The sequence below is a fragment of the Clinocottus analis genome, unplaced genomic scaffold, assembly GCF_023055335.1.
Source record: "Clinocottus analis isolate CAN_PGR_092001 unplaced genomic scaffold, fCliAna1.0.p SCAF_7, whole genome shotgun sequence".
Lineage (NCBI taxonomy): Eukaryota > Metazoa > Chordata > Actinopteri > Perciformes > Cottidae > Clinocottus > Clinocottus analis.
In genome coordinates this window covers 19,265,483-19,290,615 of record NW_027176229.1, presented here as the reverse complement: position 1 = coordinate 19,290,615, position 25,133 = coordinate 19,265,483, and the positions used below count along the sequence as shown (strand labels likewise).

Below are 25,133 nucleotides of genomic sequence, written 5' to 3'. Positions count from 1 at the left end.
TCAATAGATTTTCCTGATAACTTCTGTCTCACTCTCTGTCTCCCCCCTCCTCCTCCCCGTCCCTCCATCTCTTTTCTCTTTCAGGTAAGTAACAACACAGCCGAGATTTTATCCGAACATGAGAGGGCTTGAAAGGTAACGTAATTCTTGCTGCTTTTTCTCTTTTTGCGGACATGAATAGTAAACCTTTACGCTGGTCAAGAACTGGAACACTCAAAGCCAGTTTTTTGCATCACTTGACTATTTCATTAAGTACAAGCAGAGGTTGTGTAGACACGATGGTGCTAAATATGAATAAAAACACAGCGAATTATCTTTGAGAGCGCAGCACCACCAACCACATAATAATATCTCATCTTATTTTTATCACCGACTGTTCGGCTGCCAGTCCGTATAATGGGCCTGGCATGAGCATTATGTGTCTGCGCTGCTTTCACCTAATGGTGGTGTTGTGTTTTGCTGCTAATCTGTTTATCTAATCAGATGCTGAGGTTAGGGGGTCTATCTCATTAACTTGCAGGATATTGATTTCCTGTGTTTAGTGCAAAGTGCTCTGCAGCAGCCTGCTTCTACATTCCCAGATGGGAGGAATGCAGGCTGCTTTCCTCGTTGCTCATCAATCGATCCCGCCTCAGCTCAGGGTTGTTGTGCTCTAGGTGTATGTGTGTGTGTGACTGCAGTCATGCCTCGCTGTAAAAATAGCTACCAAAGCAGATTGATTGCGAGACACGTTTTATGTTAAGAGGGAGCTCCTAATGAAGACGGAAAGATGGATGGTGGTGAAAAAGATTTGTCTATTAAGCATCAGAAGCACGCGTCCTCCTGAATGAGCTATAAAAGTGTAACATTACCTACATGCTCTGATGCCTTTCTGATGAAAAGTAGGTGTATTCACCAACACTGTACACCTATGAGGCTCTGGCATCTTGTTTTAGCGCTGCAATCAATAGACTTCTGTAAATTATTGTAAAAAAAAAAGCCTCACAAACAACTTATTTTTTTAATTCACTTGCTTTAAAGTGTGTTCATTAAAAGGAGCGTGTAATCAGTAGGTGTATGGTAAGCTTGATCTATTTTAATACATCAAGCTTACCATATACTTATCATTTTTAATTAAATTCAGTAATTTGTAAATACAAAAAAACTAAGTGAGTTCCATAAAAATATATTTTTTTCCCTACTCCGGTTCGGTAAGGAAAAGCCATCTGTTTAGGACCTCGTGCCAAAAGAGAAAAGCAGATTTAAGGCTATTTATTTCATGTTTAGTTATTATTATTTATTTATTTTAACACACAGCAGTTTTTCTCAGATTCTGTGGCTCATGGCCTCTAAAACATTTATGGATGAAATTGATCGTACATGTTGCATCTCTGCTCTTCTGCTCTCGTGCTGCTGGGCGGTGTTGTAATGAATGGATCGTCACTTCTGCTGCCGTTGGCCAGAGTATGATAAATGTGTGGGAGTGGCTTCTCATCAATGCACGCATCAATGTGAATGTGTGCCATTTGCTGCATTGTGTGTGCGTGTGCGTGTGTGTGTGCGCGTGTGTGTGTGTGTGTGTGTGTAGACAATGCGTCATTTTGCGACTTGCAGAAGCCCAGGAGCTCCCCTTTGGTAGCTCCCATGCTGCCTCTCTCCGTTATGTAACAATGCTGTTCTCACACTATGGCCCTCTCTCTCATCTCTCTCTCTCTCCCTCCCCTTTCTCTACTCATCCCTCTCTACTTTTTCGTGTATGTATGTGCAGAGTGTTGCAATTTCTGAAGTTGTGTTTGGGTGGGATGTAGGGGCTCTTTTGTGCTGACGAGGTGGAGTGTGTGCCACAATGCAGCAGACAGCAACTTGTAGAGGCGTCCAATCAGTATCTGTCTCTTCCCTCATTTTAATTTTTGTCTCTGCTTGGCTCTCTCTGTCTCTTCCACTCCTTACCATCCTTGTAGTATAACTGTATTCTCTCCATCCATCCTCCACCCACTCATTCTCTGCAGTACACCCTCCTGTAATACAGCTGGAGTCTCTGTTGGAGAAAACAAGATATTTTTTATGAGCACTCCCTTTATACTACTCGCTTTTAAGATAATTTAGTGATACTTCAGGGAGTTTTTTACGTCTCTTACAAAGAGAAATAGTCAGAGAAAATGGTTTGGAGAGGAGGTACGGGGGAGAGAAGGAATTGAAATCTGTATTACTTTGAAGAAGTAAGTGTCGCCTCACAGCAAGAGGTTTCTGAGTTTGCCCCCCGTTCTAGGCAGGGCCCTTGTGTGTGTTCGGAGTGTGCATGTTTCCCCCATGTTTGCGTGGATTTCCTCTGGGTGCTCTGGTTTTCCCCCGCTGTGAATGATGGGGTTGAGGGAGAGCATCTGGTGTAAAACCTCTGCTAAATTAAACATGCGGATCGTTAAAATCAGATGGCCGTACCGGCTCTGTCGAGGCCTGGGTTATAGATGGATGGAGGGGAATAGATAAAACGCTGCGGCGATCCCTGAAGAGGAAGATCAATTCTTCCATTTTACACGATGGCTGATTGGACGATGTCTGCACCGGACCAGGCTTGGATTAAATAGTGACCCACTGAATATAACTGTGGCATGGGAAGCAGCTGTTTCACAGTCGGTGAAAGCAGGTGTGAGCAGGGCCGACCTCTGACCTTTGTGGACAGTTTTAATGATGGCAGTAACATGATACTTTATTGAGCTCTGTGAGGAAGCTCACTATTTCTTCGCACCCTTCACAGTTGAAGGCACGGTGTTGGGTCACATACAGAACAGCACACCTGCTGCAAGTGTCACAAAGACCACCTGAAATGAGACCAGGTCTTGACCAAGACCAAAGTGCATTAAGATCATGTCACGAACAAGACCTGAGTGTATCGAGACCATGTCATGACCAAGACCAGAGTGTATTAAGACCAGGTCATGACCAAGACCAGAGTGTATTAAGACCAGGTCATGACTAAGACTGGCGAGTCCCAGACTGCATGACAAACTTAGGATAAATCAACGTCACTCCTCAAATTGTTCTGAAAGATCCACATTCATTTTTTTTCTTACATTCAATCACAGTAAAGAAACAATGATGGCAGAAATCCTGATTTTCTGCTACCAACACTGGAGAGCAGTTTTGTTCCAGGTCAGACCCCGTCTCTCTCGGTCAAAAATGATCAGGCTGCGAGAGAGTGGCTAAACCACTCCATTATAAAATAATTCCTAGAACGCACCGAACATCAGGGAGCTTTATATAACGTGTCCGAGGGTGGAATAATCCACAGCGGTTTATTCAGGGGGGGCTGAATACCTGCCAGTGAGGGGGAAGGAGAGGGTTGCTCATTGCTCTCTTCCCCGCTGTGTCAGTTTCCCCAGAGGTCAAATTTCTGTGTTTTTCAACAAATATGATCCACCAGATGGTTTATAGTTTCCAGTTAAGCAGAAGATTATTATCTGTTTGTGCAAGGTTATATTGTTCTGATCCATTTATCCTTTCATCAGCCAAGTCTTTCAACAATAACATATATATATATATATATGTATATATATATATATATATATATATATATATATATATATATATATATATATATATATATATATATATATATATATATATATATATATATATATATAAATATATACATATATATATATATATATATATATAGAAAAATATATATATATATATATATATATATATATATATATATATATATATATATATATATATTTATATATATGTATATCAAGTTGCTTCTTCTTATACATAGAGCAGAGTGTGTGCGATTGAATGAGTTGCTTTCAGTTCAGCGGAGGATGTAGTAATTGTGCATCCTGCTAATCTTAACCTGCAACAGTCTCACACAGATTTCACACAAATGTAACGAGCCATACACAGATCGCTTCTCACGTCAACCCCCACACTTTTTACAGAATCTCTACACATCTATAAACTCCATTTCCCCTCCCATTTCATCTGCAGTTGTACGACACGGCAACCAATAAAACATTTACTCAAACTGTATTCTTTTCTCTTCTCATCACATAACGATCACTTCCGATCACTCGCTCTCTCTCTCTCTGAGAGATGAGGACCTATTGTACAGTAACAACGTTTGATGTTTTGTCGGGTTCTTCTCTGGTTCTGGTCTCTCCCTTGAAGAAGCCACCGCCCTCCTGCCTGGGCTTTCTGCTGGGCTGACATGTTTCATTTGGTGATAGTGAGGTGTGGATGAAAGTGGGGTGAATGTTTGACTTTTAAATGTCATGGGAGCCATGAAGGGTGGCAAGGCCATCGCAGTGTGCGCCCCAGCTTTTCTTGTCACATCCAGTCAAGAAGCAAACACAGAACGCTGCCATCATCCAGGATATTAAAAAAACAGGGATATCAATACAAACAAACAAAAGTTAATTCAAACATAATCAAACTTTCACCTGGTATAGTCTGGTTTTATAATCCTATTTTGACGTATTTAAACCTTTCATCATCATCATCATCATCATCATCATAACCTTTTAACGGGTCATTATTTGATCTGACCATCATCTACTCTTAAAGATGTGATTTGATAACCGGTTTTAGGTTCAACATATTTCCTTCGCCGTTGACTGAATTACTGCAATGAACACTATACAGTCAATAGTGTAATGTGATCACAAATGCAATTTACTAACTCAATTTGTTTGGAAATAAATATTGTAAAAGTGGGTTTTTAAAATGCAGTTAAAAAAAAAAAACATTTCGAAGAATTTTCCAGGGAAACTGAATGTTGTGTATTTCTTTCAATATCAATAATATATTTTTCAATACATGAACAGTGGGAAATAAAGTCTGTCATTCCCACAGGTTGAGAATGTATTCATAAAGTATACAAATTGCAGAACAGTATTGTAGTTAGACTTCTGTAAAGCATTACCTCTGGTGAGGGACGCCATTTGCCCAGTTTAGTTTCACTGTAGTTTATTATTTCATTCATTTGGCAGATCAATTGCAATTTAATCTTAATTATACCAAAGGCTTTTAAAATGTAATCAATTTGGCTAAGGACCATGCAGATTTCTGTTCATGAATATGTGAATAGGGGAAGTATGAGGAACAACTGAAAATGACTCATGACAAAATTATGCCATAAAAGCTTGTAAGTTATGTAATGGAGATGCATTTATATTATATTTTATTCACCACTTAGTTTATATATATATATATATATATATATATATATATATATATATATATATATATATATATATATATATATATATATATGTATATATATATATATGCACAAATTTTAATAACAGTGCACCCTGAAGGGCGTGTTGCTCATTTTCTATCTGTCCTCACATCGGTTACTAATAATAGTAATATAAAATTATTATTACAGAGGTTCTTCCCTTTTTAATAATCTAAAGTAGAAGGCCTCGTAAAGCCAGCGGAGGACATTTTTAATTGTGTTTTGTATATTTAGCATTCACACTGCCCTTTTGCTTGTGTTTTATCACTGTGCATGTAAACTATGAACATACAAGTATTTGGCAGGGCGTGTGCTGTGCTTTGTGACGGACTCTGGTGGTTTCCTGCAGACATAATGTCACAGACGGAGCCATTTCCAGAGTTAGATAATTTTACAGCCTGCAAGTCTCCTCCTCCTAACCTGTAATTACTTTAACAGTTTAATGTCACACAAGTCCCACAGTGCTCTTTTCTACATCCTGCACTCCCTTCATAAGGCATGCCCTTTATGGTATTTAGGGAAGTTGCTGAAAATCTTTGCAATGATTTCCCATTATGCAATTCTCCTTCCACATAGTCACTCGTGTATCTCGTTCATTCACAGAGTTCATAGTTTGATAGTAGTTTGAATGAATATTGTCTTTGATGGTACATCATTTAGTACTCATGTCCCCCTCAGGATGAATCCTAATCACTTTGGATCTGAGTTTTCATCTCACGCCGATACCAGCTAATGGCTTTCCTATCAGCCTCAGCTGCGCTTTGTGTTTTGTTCAAATTAACAAACGTCAGCATTTGAACAGGCTAAACTAATAAGTGAATATGGTTATTGTTATACGTGCTAAGCATGCTGATGTTAGCATTGTGTTCAAAGCACCGCTGTGTTTACAAACGGCCCCTAAAAGCAGCTATCATGGCTGTAGCCTTTCGTTTCGTTCTCCTTAAATGCGTGTATTAACGGACAGTTTGGATCTGCCTTGCATTTGTTTTAGCCTTGTTGTCGATACCAGTGTGAATGAGAGTGATTAGATCAGCACCCCAACTAACTAAAATGATAAACGGCCAAAAAACCAACTGCACTGAACAGGATCTAAGTTCAATTCTTCTCCATTCACTCAGTGCAACAGCAGACATTCAATGTCCCCCGAGCGTACAGTAATTAGCAAATCACCGGAGGTCATCATTGGGTCATATCGTCCCCCAGAGGAATCACTAATCACGCCCAGATAGACACCCAATCCATCCAGTGCCGTGATCAAGGCTCCGGCTAGTCAGCCAGTGCAGGGGGAGCCAGTCGAGCTTGGCTGCAACAGTGACACAACGTTGGTGCAATGCAGGAAAAGTCTATTTTTGGAGGGGTTGAGCAACATAGCTGACACCATGGCTGGTAATGGAGGTGCAGAGAGTATTGGATGGGATGGATACAGACATTAAGGTGGTAAAACTATGGAGCTCCACAACAGGTTTACAGAGTTTGAGAAAACGGTAGCTGCAACAGAGAGCTTGTGTATGACATCATGCAGCATTTTAATTCATGTCCCTTTCAGCACTTCAGTGAACAACATGTAATGTATCTTGACAATGATCTCCATTGTTAACAACCTTGGCTTAGAGAAAGATCCTTCAAATAGTGTTCAATGCCTATGTTTGTATATATATTTAGGTACCCTTGGTTTTATAACACTTTAAAAATTCTAATAATTCTAGTTTTTCTACTTCTGTTGGATGAAGATTTAACCCAATGGGCTGTTTGTGGGACATCTTTTCATTTTAATGGTCTTATTGACATTATTACTTGTCATCGCAGAAAATGCACAGGTGCAATTGACAGCATTAATGCTGGTTCTGTTACATTTAAGTTTACCAGTATGCGAGACCTAAGTTAGCTTCTAACAATGACGCTCTACGTACTTGACTAGCATTAGATTTGAACGTAGCAGGGACGGTGTGTCAGTTTCCACTCGTTATGTACCTCGTGTCTTTTCAAAATAAACTTCCATCCATCTTTACAGGAATTGAAAATTAAGAAAAGAGCATGTTGACGTTAACTTGACAGACTGACTCAAGTCCCTACCAGTGACGGTGACCAGCGACTTATGCTTTTTACTAAGCGGTAGCTTTAAATGTTTGAAGAGTCTGGAGTGAGACCAGGTTGCAGGGAGCCAGTTTTTATTAACATCTTCAGTTGCACCTGTGCTTGACCTGTCATGGCATGTTGAAATGTTTGCCTTCTGTTCAACAACTTCTACTGTCAAACGTCACTGGGGACTGGTGATTACTCTTACCAGGATGAGAGCTGATTTAAATGTGGATTGCCTCATCTTGATTGATAAACATTGTGAGCTGTAGCCTGTAATTGTGCACTCATACGTCTGCAACAGTTTGAGGAAGAGGAGACCGGTCAGTTTGGACAGTTGTGTGACCCCAATCAGTACATTTGTGCTTCATAGTTTTTATGGAGCGTTGTTCTCCAAAATAATTCAGAAATAGGGGAAAACTATAAAAGTGATAAAATCCCCAAGGTTGAGGAAATACATACTTTCTGTGGCATTAAATGTATTTATTCAACAGCTTTTTTGGCCGTGTTGCCGGTTTGTTAGTTCAAAATCTGATCTTCAATCATAATCTGCGAAATGTGTCACCTCCATATTTATTACTTGTGAGGACACACGTATAGTTTGCAGTTTGTGATATCAAGCGGAAAATACCAGAACCTGCTCAACATCCTGCAGCCCTGTAACACTTAATTAGTGCTTTAGTGCAAGCAGCCGCATTTGAAAAGCCAACCAGCAGCATGTTAAAAAACACATAGAGCAGTGGTGTTTATTGTCAGACCAATTCACAGTATGTTGTCTGCAACTAGAAGCTAATTAGAGCGATAAATAGACCAATACAATTAGCCATATTTATATTCAATATGACAATTTTTTGGACTTCCTTTTGACTGCCAGTTTCTGTGGTTCCTCTGCTCCGTGTTTTCCACTTGTGTGGACACGCCACTGTGACGTCAATGGGGAAATACCAAAGCCAGCAATAAATTCCTACACATTCTACTCATGTTAAGAGCGAGCAGGTTGATGTTTGCCCCGACCAGGAGTTTAACCTTTTACACTGAGCGTATGCTGTGATACATAACAAAAACATCATAAAACAATAAATAAAACTACACGTACGGGTCTAGTTTTGTTTTATGACTATGCTGTGGCAAGATGTATTAAATTCTTTAACACCAGTACTTATTATTTAACAGTACCTTAAATTCACTGCTGCTGAAATTCTTCTTTTTACACCATTTTTTGGTGCTATCTCTCCAATTCTTGGGCATGTGCCAGTGTATTTGCACACACTTGACCTTATATAGTCTTTAGGGGGCGATACTGACGCTGATGATAAACAATCGGTCTCACACCTCCGTTTAATTATTGAATTGAAGGTTGCAGCGTGAGGCCCGTCGTGATAGATTTGCCTGTGAACTTGGTTTTTATGTTAGTCATGTTTTCTTTTGTGTGAATTTATTCTTATGTTGTTAGTTATAAATTGGGTTTGAGGAATACACATGTTCTTATTAGGGTGAAGTAATGAGAATATGCACACCATCATTTTCTGGAGCCTGAATCTTTTTGTAATTCTGAATATTTTTGCGGCGTGCTTTTCAGTGTGCAATTAAGTAAAAATTATTGGCATAATTGCACCACTGTCAAATTGAGTTTAATCCAACCTGAGCCACATCACAATATTGTTGCTGAAGTTGTATGAAGCCTTTTAGAGATTTTAAATCAAACACATTCAGGGATAATCTTTACGGTTTTTCCAGCCTGGTGCTATTTGTCATACTCAAAATATGTTTTTCTCAATTGTATTATAACACTAAATGATATGCAGAATTTGCAGTCTTGCGCTTTTTAAAGCTACTCATACGGTTAGCTGAACACAATATACTGTATGTAGGCCAGTTTTCATCCTCTTACAAGGGAAATAACTGATTAGTAAAATGAGATATGCAAAGTACTGTACATATACATATGAATCATCACCGCTGACTACAGCAGCTGCTTTGTTGTAATCCCGCATTTTCTTTTAATGATGAAGTGTTTCCCTTCAGTCTTTTAGTCCGCCTTCAAATCAAAGATTAAAAAAAACATTCTCTACTCCACAAGTGAGCAATTTTTTGGCCACTTAAACGTTCTTCACAATCTACAAATGGCCCTTGAAGCCTCCGTGTCCCCATTAGATGCGGTAATCTAATTACAAATATCTGATTTGAAGGGGGAATGTGTTAACCTTTGCGCAAATGCCACTGCATAACCACCTCTGAATGGCAAGGAGGAGGACCGAGCCCGAGGCATCTCCACAGCGACACACAGACTGATGGACAGCTGGCCTACCGCAAAGGAACAGCTCAGTTTTCTCTCAGTCAAAGGCCTTTGCTTTCCTATTTGAATGTAAAATATGTGGGATTGTTCATATTAATGTGAGGATTTAGCTGTACTGGTGTCGTTAAACTTTTTTTTTCACGTGCTCAATGCTAACTGTAGCGTAGAACTGCCATTTGGCTACATGGCTATTCCTTTATGTGCTCAAGCATTAATAGGCAACACTGTTCATATATTGATTTTAGTTTTACAAAGCTCAAATTAGGATTTGCATTGTGTTTTGTAAAACACTTGGAGCTCGAGCCGTCATGCCTCTGGCAGGCCATGCTGTTGGACCACCTCAGTGGTTTGACTGCAGGGGTTGTTCAGCCTGCGTTCTTTCGACATCGATCTGCAACTGAATGAGAAAAGTACTCTGCTAAATGTCAGTACATGTGAAATCGATATGTACTTGTTCCGCTGTGTAATCCAGCCTCTGATTCCTGGTTACGGAGAGCAATGTCGGACCACTAATGTAATGGAAAAGGCCTGCTGATTCCAATATGATGTTTTAAACACCGAAAAACAATATATATCGTTCCGCTCACAAGGAGGGGACAAGCGTGATGACGCTTTAACGCAGTTTTTTATGGCTGTAATATGTCATTGTGTTGGCTTTATTTAAGGAACATGCTCCTGTGTGTCTGCAGCATGGTTGCATTTGATCTTGAATTTACTCGTCATCAATCTTACCTCGTTCCATCGCTGCAGCCCTTTCACCTCTGTCCTCGGTAATTGATGAGATAAGCCTGACCATTGTCCTTTTTGTTTTACATATGCTAGAATATGCTCGCAACCCTCCACCGCCACCTTCTCTCTTCACTCCTCCTCCACCCCCCTGTCCTGCTTTGTATATTCATTTAATTCTGCCTTTACGCTCTTTATTTTTTGCCTCTCGTCAGGATGAGTCGTGACAGCTCATCAGCGTGAGTAGAGCCAGTAACAGCCCCCAAAGCAGTGACTGAGATTATGTAATGCCATATATGCTCACGCGTACACACAGTGTACTGTATGTGCTATCATTGGAGTGCTGGACCCAGTTTCCATTTATACAGGAGATGTCTGAAATTATAAGTTTTTTTTTCAGGACAATTCAGAGAGACAGATGGAAGTGTGGATATTTTTCTGTGTGCGTACATAATGTAAAACAGGTGCTTCAGTGCTTTCTCGCTGCTTTTGCTGCTTAACCATTAAATTGAAAATGTTCTCCTTGTTGCTGCCTAAACAGCCCCTTCCCCTCCCCCCCTTGAACTACATTTCTGTCCGTCTTCATTTTCACGGGAGCAGATTCCTCAACATTCGGCTTCACTCCACCCTCCTCGAGATTGGCTCTTGCGTCTGAAGGTGCAGGCTTACAGAGGCCGTGTGGCGGTTTGAATTTTGGCAGGAGTTGAGAGGCTGCTGACGTGTGTGTTGGGCAGGATGTGTGTAAGAAGCAGTGCTGGATCCTGTTTTTCAGACCACAGTAACTGGAGCTTAGCCGCAGCTATGGTCGTTAATGCGAAACACACACACACAGACACAACTTTAGTGTGTTAACCCCAACCTCGACTCGTAACTTCCTTGCCAGCACCGCACGCACACAAATGTGTGAATCCCTCATACACGTGCATGCAATTGCAGACGGTTGCATGGCCAGTCACGCAGTCACAAACAGCATTGAATATGAAAAAGACGCGTAGGTTTGCTATGATTTATCTCATTGTCTTCATTACAGATATGAAGGACAATATGGGGCCCGAGGTCGCCAGTGTATGAGCCGAGGAATGCATCCGACTGCTTAATAAAGGCCGACCATGACATCCTGTATAACAAGTTCCTTCAAACAAACATCCCTTGAGAGACTGTGTGCATGCCTTCACAGGTAGCATAAACTACATGTCACGCACACATACACACACACACGCGCAGAGAAAAATAAGATGCCATTTGTGTGGTTTGAAAATCTCACGGTTCACTGACATGCAGATGCTAGAGACAGACAAAGTTTGCTTCGCGTAGCAAAAACAAACTGACAGGGCAACAGCAGGGCGTGCGTTGTTATGATGACGACGGCTATCGTGAGGGGCAACGACACATAACCATAGAACAGAAAAGTAGAGCGGAAGGTGGAATTAAGGGGAGGAAATGAGGTTGAATTACTTCTGTGAATTCATATGTGCGCTCTTGCGGGCATGCAGATTGTACATGTGCAGACTTATTCCCCTCTGAATGAAGTGGAGCGGCATGTGGTAAGAGGATCAATAGGTTTAGCTAACTGGATATTGAAGGAGCTGGCACACCTCTTACACAGGGTCAGGACATCCCACTGAATGAAGGGAGGGGAGAGAGAGAGAGGGAGGGAGGGAGGAGGGAGCCGAGCAAGAGCGAGACAGAGACAGAGAGAAGAGGAGATACCAAAGAGGCACTTCACTGTTTATTTTCTTTACTCTCTCCCCATTTCCTCTCTTCCCTTCCTGGGAGGTTGTGAAAGGGCAGAACAGAGAGGGGAGACACAAAGTGAGAGAGACAAAAGGGGGAGAAGCGGAGAGGATGAAAGTGAATGTGAGCGGCGTGTGAGTGACTCTGTGCGTAACATGCTCTGTCACGCTGGTGCGACTACCGCTGCCCCTCCAGCCGGCATCGTCGGCTGTCGGAAAAAAGCAATGTTTTCCGGAGGAATGAGCCCCTGAACCGGTCCACCATGTGGATGTGGGACAGTCCTTTTCGAACCTTTGACGGAAGAATCCCACGGAAAAAAAGAGCCGCGGCCGGAGAGCTTAGCTGGTCCTGCTGGGTGGCCGCCTGTGTGCTCCCACTGCTGAGGCTCTCTCGCTGACTGAGTTCACGCTGGGCTGCGCCCAGTTTGAGTTTCCTTTTTTTTTCCTTCTTCTTTTTTTTCTTCTTCTCAAAGTTATTGGGATTTGTATTCATCTTCTGGAACTCAATGGATTTTATGGCGCTTTTATGTAGTTTGACTTTTGATGTTGAACTTTTTTTGCAGTGACATACTAGGACAAACCCAGTAAAGTTGGACGTTCATAAGGTGCTCTTCCCCAGAAGACTGGGCCTGAATGGGAGCCTCCCAGCAGTGGACTGCAGTATGGAACGTTACATGGGGTGCTGTGGCCTGTGGATACTGTGGGACAGTGTCTGTAGATAGATAGCTAGATAGACAGAAGGGGCTCAACGGGTGAAAGGTGAACAGGCTGGGGGATCAGCCCTGACACAGCTTCGGCATGAAGCCTGGAAAGTGTCCAGGTGTTGCCAGTGACAGGTCCATGATGCATCTCAGCCCCTTTCCTTTCAGAAGGCACTCCTGGATATGGTGAGTATTAGAAGTGGTGATGGTTTAAAGATGTGAAGTTGTTACTTGGGTTCCTGTTGTTGCTTCACTATTTGAATAAAGTAGTATGTGCATTTGTGGGCAAGTGTGTTATTTTTGTGCTGTGGCTACAGCTCGCTTAAGGCTATCCTCGCCCAGCCCAATGTCATTTTTATCCCAGCCGAGCTCAGATGTATTCAGGGAATTTATTGTTAAATGGGCCATTTCCTGTCATTTTCTCCCACACTAAATGCTCCAGTTGATCAAGTCTACGGCTGGTCTGAAATGGCAACCGCACAGTGTTGAGATGGAGACTGCTTTTTCAGAGTAAAACTAGCTGGAAAAAAAAAAAACCTGGTAAAAAATAAACCTGCCGTATTGTTGCTGTCTTGTTTTGATTAGTCATTCTAAGGCTGGGTATCTCATGGGAATATTTGTCTCACAGCTACGTTATACACTGGGAGGGACACAGAGGAGTCAGTGATGTCATCATAGTGGGCTGTTGGGATATGAACAATGCTCATAGCTCAACATTCTTCCACTAGTTTGAGTTCTTTGTCCTAATACAAAAGACATTAAACCCATTCGACAAATGGCAGCAGGAGGACTTAGGCTGCCGTCTGTCAGACATGTTTTGACCAGCTTTTCATTTGGCATTTTTCTTCCCTGGTGTGAAAGTATATATACACACAAATGCTACACTTGCTACACTTAACCACAGTATCAACCACATATGTCTTGTATCCTTTTCAGTTGTAAACCGCGCTGGGCCTCTGGGTATTCTCTGTGCTTTGTTTCAAAGCTAGACACAGATTCGCACACTGCATTTCAGCTTTTCTTCTGTTGTTTCTGCCCTTTCATACTAGCGGATGATGTGTTTAGAAGCAGGAAGATGTGGAAAAATGTGCACGCCATCGGAAGCTATCTACAAATCCCAATCTACAACAGCGGCTATTGGTTTCCCTGATATCGCAAAGGATGAGATGTGCCCCCATATGCAATTTAATAGGTTTTAGCGTTGAATTCAACAGCACATGATACATTGCATAGACGTTTGACTGAATTAGGCCGAGGACTCGCTGACCTTTTTCAGCGTGGAAGGCGAAAGAGAGGGGGAGTAAATCGTAAAGCACGGAAGAATAGATGCGGATAAACAGATGAACTCTACGCTAACGCAAAGCACACACAAACCTCACAAAAGCGTGTACACCCAGCTACTCAGACTTAATCATGTATACACACACAAACACACACACACACACACTGTACACAGTCAAGCTGTATGTCTTCATAAACTCAGATAGATACAGGTGGAGGTGACCATATGATGGAAAGTTTAGAAGAGTGAGCTTGCAATTGGTAGCTGTTTTAATCAATATACATCTTCCTCACGCTGCATTTACTCTCCTGCTGCTATAGTTTAAATTCACAAGGTAAATGACAGTAAATACATATCACACGTCAGCAGTAAAGAGAATTCCGAGAAATTCCATTCGTTAAAACAGGCTTTGGCTTCCACGCAGGCGTCCTTTGTTGCTGCACCTTAATTCACTCGAGAGAAATGTGACGAAGATGTTATTCGCAGGCTACTGGAATTCATTGTGTCGCCAAATTGGACGGATGTAGTAAACCTCGTGACGACGTGGCAACAACAATTCAGGGCTGTCATGGTTGTCAGAGTTGAGCATTAGTCTCAAAAAAAAAGACGAGCCTGTCAGACTCCATTTAGACCTCAGGCAAGGATTTGTTCTCTTCCCCTCTCTCTCATCGTCGTGTATGGGAGTGTGTGCGAGTCTGCAGCTTTCAGGAGGATCTGTATTATTCATTGTACCCTGATAATGGACCATTGCCCTTCTTTCTGTGCCAAACCTGTGTTGTACAGTCAGAGTAGCGTTGAGAGACTAGAGCTGATCATGACTGACCAAAGATCTGGATCTGGGGACGACACACACAGGATTAATTCCACGGTTTAACGTTAATTACCGCAGCGTGAAATAAAGTTTTGTCGACCCTAGGACATCTGCATTCATGCGTTTCTAGTCACCAATCTCTGATAATGTTACATTGTAAATCAAAACGTGCTTAAATTGACGGGAGGAGAACGACGCTTTGTTGAGTTACATTACGATGCGTTCAGGCTCTGTTCAGAAAAAATATTGGTAAATTATAATGTTCCCATGATGTGTTCACGTGTAATGTGGTAAAATGTTTTGTTTTTGAGAAACTTGACTAAATCGAGTCGTTTGAAGGAGATTTTATTTCACAGCAATAAAAAATAGATATTAGAGATAAATTATAAATTGTTTAACTTCCTTACACTGGCTCTAAGAAGCTTATAATTACAACTACCAACGACAAGATCTGTTTTAATTGATTAAAATGCAATCTTTTATTTCCTTATCATTTGAATTGTGTTTTTTGGGGGGGGGGAAACCAACACAAATTAAAGTAAAAGTGAGCTTTATGATCAGAAAAATAAACACATTTGCGTCTTAAAATGTGCTCTCAGACAAATGTATGTAATTGTCGTGGTTATTTGGGCACATGCATCTCACTCCACAGTGTATTGAGGCCATGGAGGAACACTATTTCTCTGTCTCTCTCTCTCTCTCTCTCTCTCTCTCTCTCTCTCTCTCTCTCTCTCTCTCTCTCTCTCTCTCTCTCCCAGGCCACACTGCATTATGGGGTTATTGTTACAGTCAGCATCTTTTATCGATCGCTGCCGTTCCAGTCTGCCTACCTAACCGTTAATGCACAGAGACTCTCCGCACTGATGCAATAATCGGCACGCTGTTTGGGTCCAACATGTTAAAAGTGTGCAGGGTGTTCGCCTTCAGCATCACGGCGAATAAACCGAGATGTAACGGCATCAAGCGCTAACCAGAAACAAAAATGAAAAGTTTGTGTGTGTAGTCATCCAATTAAGTGGATCCAGCGCCTCAGAGACCAGGGGGAGAGGAGAGACAAAGCTTTCGTTAGAAAACAGGGATTGACACATTGCCTCTATCTCCTAAATATTAAAGGATGTGTATTGTGGATAATGAATAGATTAAACATGTATTCATTTAGTTTTGTTCTAAGCAATTTTGAAGGACATCATGTTTTACTGACTAGAACCTCTTCATCTCCCCAAGGGGGGCGACCTCAGACACTTTGAAATGAGATAACGAGGCGACACGAGGCATTGTTATCTCATTTCTTGGAGGTATTCTCCCACTGCACATTGTTATTGATTCTAACGCCGCTCGGTCAATCTCAGCCAAACTTCAGATTACTTTCTACCGCTCCAAGTTACTTTGTTGGGACTGAGGCAGAGCTTTTGAAATGGGCTTTTTTTGGAGGCAGCTGAGAACTGCTGTCACTTTTAAGGAAACAAAGTCATCACTCATTGTTGTCCGTGTGTGTGTGTGTGTGAGAGAGTGTGTGTGTACAGAGCCACTTCCCACCTGCAGCATCAATCTCTGCCAGCCTGCTGTGCAGGGTTATGCTGATGTACTCAGCCATATTAAGGTGCTCTCCACTCACTCCGCCTGACAAGAAGACCACACAGTCTGACACTCATCTCTTCTTCTTCACACTTTTTCTTCCATTGAATTCTCCTCTGGAAACCAGGCGGTTCTTTGTGTGTTTCACATCCTCCAGCTTGAGTGTAATTTAACACCAGAGTATTAGATTTACAAAAATATGTTGTTTTTTTTAAAATCCAAATTGATATCATATATTTATATTTATTGTCTAAAAGACAAATTAAAAAATATGGGCTTGGCTGCTAATTTTTCTTTGTTTTATATCATTCAAAAACAATATTCTTCTACTTAACGGGCATCACAGTTGTTGTAACAAGTGATGGGTATTTTCCAATAATATTAAAATTATTAGACACAATGTTTTATTCAAAGCATTATACATTCTCTTTTTCTTCTTTTTTTGTCAGTTTGAGGCAACTGATCAAGCTGGCACCATTGGGTTATTATCACATAATGAGGATGATAATTACCTTTTCACACAACCGGAGCGCATGAGCATTCATTTGGATTAGTCTGTTTCTGGCTACTTATAATTTACAGCCCAATATTCACTCTCCTTTTGTGTTCGCCTCCTCTTCTTATGAATATGTTTAGCTTCACCAGTGTGTTGCTAACATATAAAGTTGTGAGGCCGTAACAAATGATTAATTAATTCAAATTTTTTGCGAAAGAAGATGAACTGCTTTGTGATTAACGCAGCTTCAGAAAAACTAAGTAATCCTTTTTTTCTCCGTATAAATCTGTTTAAATCCATGATGAAAAAAATGTTCAGGCAGTGTGCTGCGCTTTCTGTTCCAGCCAATGAAACAGCTGTGTGTGCTGTGACTGTCCCTTCTGAAAGGACCACACGATCTATGACTAAAAATCTAATCTGATGCTGGATATCATCTTCTGTGACACTCGCCTTCTGATTTAATACGCTCGTTTCACTAGTTTCAGTTAATATCGTCAGGTCTGCAAAGTGTGAATAAGAGCTGTGATGGCGAGAATTAACTGGAATGTGTCTGTACTCCAGTTTTCCCAGGAGGCAGTGCGGTGTTAAATTGACTGTCGAGTTTCTTGAAACATGAGACATGTTCTTATTGATACATTCGAGGTTCTCCATTTAATCTGCATCGAGTGTGCCACGCACATTTTGCTTCTTTTTTTTGCTCACAATGACTTCGCCGTTTCACCCTCCTCCCGTCGGAGGACTTGAATAAGCCCCTCTTTTAAATTGCTAAATGATCACTTCATTATTTCACACCTATTTTGCAGGACACATTGCTGTTGCTGTGCGTTTGTCGGAGCGTACGCGCTGAGTCAGTCAGTGCTGGCAGTGCAAAGACTCTTCGTGCCCAAGCTGTGCTGCGCTCTCCACCATCCAATATCTCTTCCACGCGTTGCTGCTCTCGGATTTATTATTGTGTTATTCTGCCATTTATTTACAGTTCATCCTTTTTCTTCCATTCTTCCGCAATGTGTTATGCGGGAACACATCATGTGTTTTCCAACACACACACACACACACATACGCACACACAAACACCGACACACACACACACAAGCGTACCTTGATGCGGCGCAGAATGAACAATATCTAGCGAGAGTGTTGCCATTACTCATTACTGCATCTCAGAGCCAAAACACACTTTCACACTGGCAGACAGCAATAGGCTAACACAGTTTAGTTCTATTGGCATCATTAGAAAAAAACATATCAGGTTTTTTTTCTCTCACCCAGACAAATAAAATGAGTCAACCATGGTGCATTACTTTTCTGTTTATCTAGTTGGTGATAGGATGCTTTCAGCATTTTAAAATAATACAAAAATAATAAAATGCCTCATTTGTGTGTGCCGTTGTATTATTTTTGATTGGCAATCACTCATTTAGTGTGATCTAATTGGTGCTTTCCATTGTCAACCATTACACTGGACTACTAATTGTGATTGCAGATGAATAAATGGAGAGCGGGAAGAGAGGAACGCTGCTCTGTGTACAGTCATAGAGCGACTGGCTTTAACAGAAGCAGCTATATGACTCCATAGTTACATAAGTTGCTCTCTGGAGTCCATACAAAAACGCATACAAGCACAACAGTCCTGGAAAACCTGGAGGTGGAGGCAGCTCTGACGTCACATTCATTTTTTCGACATCCATTTAATTTGAAATTGTGTTCATCGCAGCCCCTGCCGCTGCTCACATGGCAGCCGCGAGGCAGGGCGTTCAATCTTGTGTGAGACAGAGATGAACACAAGATTCAAGATGGGCAGATCAATAAGAATACAGCGTGGCAGCCAGACATATTGGAGGAGGGGGATAGCTCCAGGTGCTTATATGAGCTCAGCATAAATCAAAAGTAGAAATGTTACACGGTAGTGTTGGAGCTGAGGGAGCTGGGACGGCCCCAGGCGGCGATGGCCGTTGTTAGTTACGTGTCAAATGAAAAGTAAGTCAGTCACAGCTGCTTTTGTGCTTGAGGTCTGTGTCGCGAGGCGTCTGGTTGTTTTGGATTGACTGTGGTAGCGCAGTTTGATCAAAGTGCATTGTGATTGCGTGAGTGAGTGAATATCTATAATTAGCCAAACCTTTCTTAGCCTCTTGAATATATTTATATAAAAAACTGCTTTTTTTTGTATTATATTTTTGTAAATTGAGCATCTTTGGTTTTGGACTGCTGGCTGGATGTAACCTGCAATCTGAGCATGTCCCCTTGGACTCAAATGCCCCTTGTGATTTTGTGTGTGACATTTTCCCCTATGTTACTCCATTTCATACACACCTAATCTGAAGCATAATTGACAGATTAATCTATAATGAAAATAAATGCTAGTGGCCACGACCACCATATTACTCAGTCAAGGACCTTTTAAACTATGTAGTATACAAAACAAGATCACATTTTATTTTTAAATTGTCCTGACGTTCAAATGTGCCTGCTGATTCGGTGACAAAATACAAAATAAATGAGGAAACATCATTACTCCGTCTGTCATTCCTCATTACTCAGACTGCGTGTTGGCGTGCCGCTGTTTTCAGCCGTGTACGTCACGATTTGACCCAAACAAAACCTGCGGCTAGCCAACAGATGTTATCATGCCCGGGCCCTTTCCTGCAGGAACAAAGCAGCTCTCTGCCAGAGCGGCTTGTTATAACAAGTATATATACTCCGACCGCAGCTAGAAAACAGGCGGCTGTAATGAAACAAAAAGATGTGAAGAATAGAGTTTCAAGGAAAACAGTGTGGGGGCCAAGCACTGGGATTTTCTTTAAGATGCACTCAGATTGAAGGATTTTTGCGTCACTGCTTGCTGTATGTGTGCGTGTGTGTGTGTGTGCTGGGAGGTCAGGGGTCATCTGGCTTTGGTTTCTTGGCTGTTGCTTTAGTGAGAGGCCACAACTTAACGAGTAACCCTGTTTAGATTCCGATTCCCAAAGGGGTGTTGATTTATCCAGGAAAGGTACACTTGTTCTCAGAAGATCTCAGACTCTGGCAGCTGTTTTTTAGTTCAACCACCTCCCTTGTGTTCTGCGTCACAGACGCTAAAGGCATCACAGTTGTTAGGAGAAGTTCCTCCTGCTAGCAGGAAAGCATGGCGATGTTCATATGACGAGGGGATTGCTCGTGGTGGCGGTGGTGGTGATGATGATGATGATGATGATGATGATGATGATGATGATGAGGATTAGGTTTGCCATGGTGACGTATATGAGGGAAGCATACAAACAGCTTAGGAAGGTTTAGGATGGGACAGGGAGTCCCCTTCTCTCTCTCTCTCTCTCTCTCTCTCTCTCTCTCTCTCTCTCTCTCTCTCTCTCTCTCTCTCTCTCTCTTTCTCTCTCTCCCTCTCTCTCTCTCTCTCTCTCTCTCTCTCTTCTCTCTCTCTCTCTCTCTTTCTCTCTCACACACACACACCTGGCTGGATTAAAAAAAGATTATATTCAATAGTATAATTCCAGCTAATCCTTGTCGCACAAAACCCCGACAACTGTTGAACTGCGGAGCGGTTTCTTTGACAATTGTTTATTTCTGCTTTTCTCCTTTGTCCAGTTTTATTAGTGCATTGTGTCGGACTTCCTTTCCATACTCTGCATATCCAAGCTCTTTTCATAACCAGTGTTTAGTCTACATATGTCACCTTCCTCTGTATTTTGTTTGTTACATGCATGGCGTATTATGAATGCAATTGTACAGCGCTTCCTTCGAGGAAATGCACTCCCACTTGCACAAACACAAACTGTTACACTCATCCATTCGGTACGACAGACTCTCACATTGCAGAGTGTAGAATAACACTCTCTCAGCAGGACAGGAACGAACATGGATCACGACAGAATATTTGTGACTGCGCTGAATATCTCCACTTCATTTCCCACTCTCCACCAGAACGCTCAACTCAGAACACACAGACAGCGCTGACACTTTTTGCTGACTGTTGCACATGGATTTGGTCGTTCCCAGCAGCACATTCACGCTGAAAAGATCCTGTTTCATGTCCTCGTAAACGGGCGTTTATCAGATTGAGATAAGTGGACTTATCGCAACGTCTTGACAAAATCAACATGCGAAGCATAAAAAAGGTCCCTATGCATCAACGCCAGCAATCTGTAGCTTTGACACCTGCGAGGAGAGATGCTGTTGACAGTTTATTCAGAGCCTGGCATGCACTTCTTCAGTCTAGAAGATGATTCACTCTACAATTATTCCACTTTGATCATGTCCTTGGTACTCTGAACAAAGCAAAGTTGCTCTAAAATCCACGTCACTGTTATTTGCATACATATATTTGCATATTTGTTGCATTGTTTCTTCTGGGTGTGTGGTAGCATATTTCACTAATGTCTAGTCAAATCAAGCTCTTAAAGATAGATGTAAGACACACGTCTATTTTATAACACAACTCAAAGAAATGAAACTTCTCAAGGGGAGTTCCAGTTGTGTTTTGTATTCGTTCTAAATGGAATAATAAGAGTTTACACCTTGAATTTTCGTCTGCAGGTTGCAAGGTTCCTATCAATCTGCCAGCACCTGTCTGGAGGTTAAACCTGTTTGTGTGAAAGAGGAGGCTCATGAGGACAGTACAATTACGATGAGCTCCTGTGACACTAGTATTCCCTGGGTTTGTTTTGAGGAACATCTTAACCTGGATTACCCGGACTGCGGCGAGGACACCCTTGACACTCACTGGAAGGGTATCCCACATACACACCCACGCGCATATATTTTAAATGCTTGAACATACACACTGCAAACTTTCCAGGGCCTCATCTCTCGCACACTCTCACCAGTGTTGTGATGTCATCAGGGTTTTAATGAGGGATTACTCTGAAATCACTGGGACTGCTGTCAAGTTAAACCTATTAGCGTCACCATGTGCTTGCGGTGCACTACGGCTGGAGCTGTGTCCGCGTCCGTGTGATGAGCATTCTCTCTTGAGAAAATTGTGCAGTCCACAGGCGTTTGACGCCCTGTTATCCTCCATCGTCTCTCCGTTAACGCGCTCATTTAAAAAAAACTGCCTCATTTTCCGGGCCAGGACGGGTGTCTGATGTCCATCATAGTGGGGGCGCACTGTGTGATGTTGAGTTAACAGCAAGACGTTCAAAGGCGACGCAAGACTGAGCCGCAGCCCTGATCATGAGAAGCAGCAGCATATCATGATATAATTACTCAACATGTACAGCAAGTACACACGGACACGTGAAGGGTAAGAGTGAACTTGGCACTACAGATTTCATGTACAGATCTGTTAGAACCAGTGGTCTGGGGGCTTTTATTGTGTGTTTTTGAAGTGGTTTAAGATGTATTAGTACATTAAGGTATTCTTGGGCTTTTGTTGAGAATGAACAGGAGTATTTTTGTGGGGTTTTCACTTCAGATTTTGACAAATGGCCTTGATACTACTGAAATAATTCATCAATAAATCAATTATCTGATGAGATCAAAGATCATTAAGTTTATTATAGATGATTTAAGTTGTTAATAAAGCAAAATTACAAACATTTGATAGTTCCAGTTTCACAAATTATTAGTTTCACAAATGATAAAGACTCAATAGCAAACAAACCGTGACAATCCGCCTCTTCTCTCGGCTTTATATCTTTGCGAGTGACTATAGTTTAGAAGAAAACAAATTGTGAGAAAAACGGTTAATAAATTAGTCGAGGAAATAAAAAAGACGGCGAATCATTAATAAAATAATAATGTTCAGTTCCAGCCCTTCATAACACTGTTGTTTTGTTTGCCAGATGTCTGATGTGCATGTGACTCAGAGAGCTGCACTGACAAGAGTGTTTCTTTGCCCCTTAGCCACATTTCTTCATCCTGGTCTCAGTACATGATTCTGACATTCATACTGTCCAGTATCACTTCAGCCATAACACGTTATGACACACTCATGTGTTCAGTGTACACAACTAGATGCACACACACACACACACACACTTGCGGTCCACACATGCACAACACAAGTAGACGCCTTTGTTGGTCTTATCCTCCACATACACGCTTCTCCAGACACTTTTTTTTTCTTCTTTTTTAATAATTTGTGGCAGGGGCTGATTTCTCTTCTCCTTTGTGCTCTGGCGAGTCTGTGAGACAAACAATACTTCAGTCAGCTTAAATCCTCTCTCCGGTCTGTGAGTCAGCTGGATGTATAAATAGAGCACAGGTAAGTCATGCATGGCTGCTGTGAATCGTTAATTACTCGGCACGATGCACGGCCGCATCCCCGCGACGGAGTGTTTGGGCTGATGGTGTGGACGGCACGTTGTCATGCACATCGTTAAACCTCAACAGAAGCCCACTGTCATTCTCATTTACACAATCTGCCGCTGTACCCTTAGCAACTGAAGGCTGATTGGCTGTCACGGACCTACCTGTCCCTTTTGAATTCTGCCAGGTCACCATGGCAACCACATTATATACGATACTTAGCAGAGGACCGTGAAGGCAGGCAGGAAATGCGTGTCTCGCTGAAGTGAAGGAATTGCTCCTTTTCATCCACACAAACATGGTGCCACATGAACCGCTATTGTCGTCTGGTAATCAAATTCCCTTGGCTGATTTACATGCTTGAAAACAAAGATCCAATCATTGTAATCATATTTGGGGTTCCCTGCGAAGGCAATGGAGGTACAGTTGCCATGGCACTAAGCTGCAACGCCGGCTTTCAGCCACCGTTGTACCTTATTTCTCGTCGTGCTACATCACACTGCCTGTTGCGTTCTTATACAATTCAATCAGCTTACGCCAAGCTGCTTTCTTTACGAACAAATCAGTCAACCTGAAAGACAGCCAGACGGCGAATGCCTTCCCTCCCTGTCACTTTCTGTGTTTGTCTCTGGTCATCGCTATACAATCGAGGGCCGACTGAACAAGCTGCCAACGTCCTTCCTGTAGCTCTAGAGTCCTCACAGTCCATCCTAATATTTATCTTTGGAGGGAAACAGTGTGAAAACAGAACTGTAGTGTTAAGGACGTCGTCTACTTGAGCACGTCGGAGTCTTCGGCCTCATTTCTGTTTCCCCGAATCAAAACTATGTTACACATGCAAGCAATTTGGCTTGGCGATTGGTGCATATTAATAAACACAGTGCAACAGTCTAAGACACAATTTAAAAATGTAAAACATGAAAATGTATAAAAGAATAGGTAAACAAACCAACAAGAGTATGTTAGAAGTATGTTGTGAAAGTGGCATGTGTATATAAATAGAGAAGAGCTGTGCAGGGGTGCCAGACATGTAAGTGTCCAAGTCACTCGGGGTCCCAGGTTTTATTGATGAGCCGCCGTCATTACACTCAAGAAACCTTATGTGTAGAAGCGCACGCAGTAGGCAACAATACTCTAGCCGTGACCCCAGAGCACCAGTGAGGGACAGATTGGCTCATTATAGCGAAGGCCAGCTCCAACCCGGGTCCGTCAGCCATATGGCTCTGCTCCATAGAGACTCATTCAATTGTTCAGATTTCCTTCCTTTGAAGCTAACATTAACTTTTGCTATGATCTGTGTGAGCTCGTGAACGCGAGAGGCTTTTGCTTCGTGACGATTGTAACGGTGGATAATGTCGTGCCCCGCCTTGCGGGAACAGTGTTGTTCCTTATTTTCACTGTCTGGATCGCCAGGTGGTGTGGTGGTTCACGTTCACACTGTGACCTGCATGCTTTAGCTTCTTAATGATGACGCCGTCGGCTCCACGGTAGCTCCTCCAGCTTGAGTAGCTGCATGGGGGCGGGGCTTAGTGAGCTGTCCATGCACTTTTGTTCTTAACCCGTAGACTCTGCATCCCTGTCTGCACATTTTTGACACTGATTATCACTCCATTCAGCTTTTTTTTTTTTTTGTATTTTCATCTGTGTTAATTGTCATGCATATGTTATTGTTAATGCAGCAATGTAATGTTGTGTCACATATGCAATGCATATATCTGAAAATAAGAATATGTAATTGAACCGTTACCACCCACATCTAGAAAAAAAAAAAAAAAAATGTTGCTGCTTGTACGAAGTGTCATTATTCAGATGCAGCGGTTCTGGTTTTCTGGCTCTGCGCCTCAGGGACACTGAGTGACGTCAGTCGCGGCGTCACCCGGCGCTCTGTCACAGCTCGCCGCCGCTGCCTCTTGACAGCGCGTGGCCGACTCGAGCAGCGAGGCAGACATATGCTTGTGTTCCAGGTCGTGTAT

At 42.1% G+C, this 25,133-nt stretch overlaps 1 protein-coding gene across 5 annotated transcripts in view; it reads left to right on the top strand.

The window, feature by feature from the left end:
* Positions 1 to 25,133, top strand: part of pde4d (phosphodiesterase 4D, cAMP-specific) — a 151,203-nt gene that overhangs the window by 90,497 nt on the left and 35,573 nt on the right. The window contains exon 1 of one of the 5 annotated variants that reach the window (XM_068566789.1): positions 12,500 to 12,939. The exons of the other annotated variants lie outside the window; for them this stretch is intronic. Within the exon in view, the coding sequence (XP_068422890.1) occupies positions 12,851 to 12,939 (89 nt within the window). The 5' untranslated portion in view covers positions 12,500 to 12,850. Of the gene's footprint in view, positions 1 to 12,499; positions 12,940 to 25,133 lie in introns of those variants that run through there. 5 annotated transcript variants of the gene reach the window in all.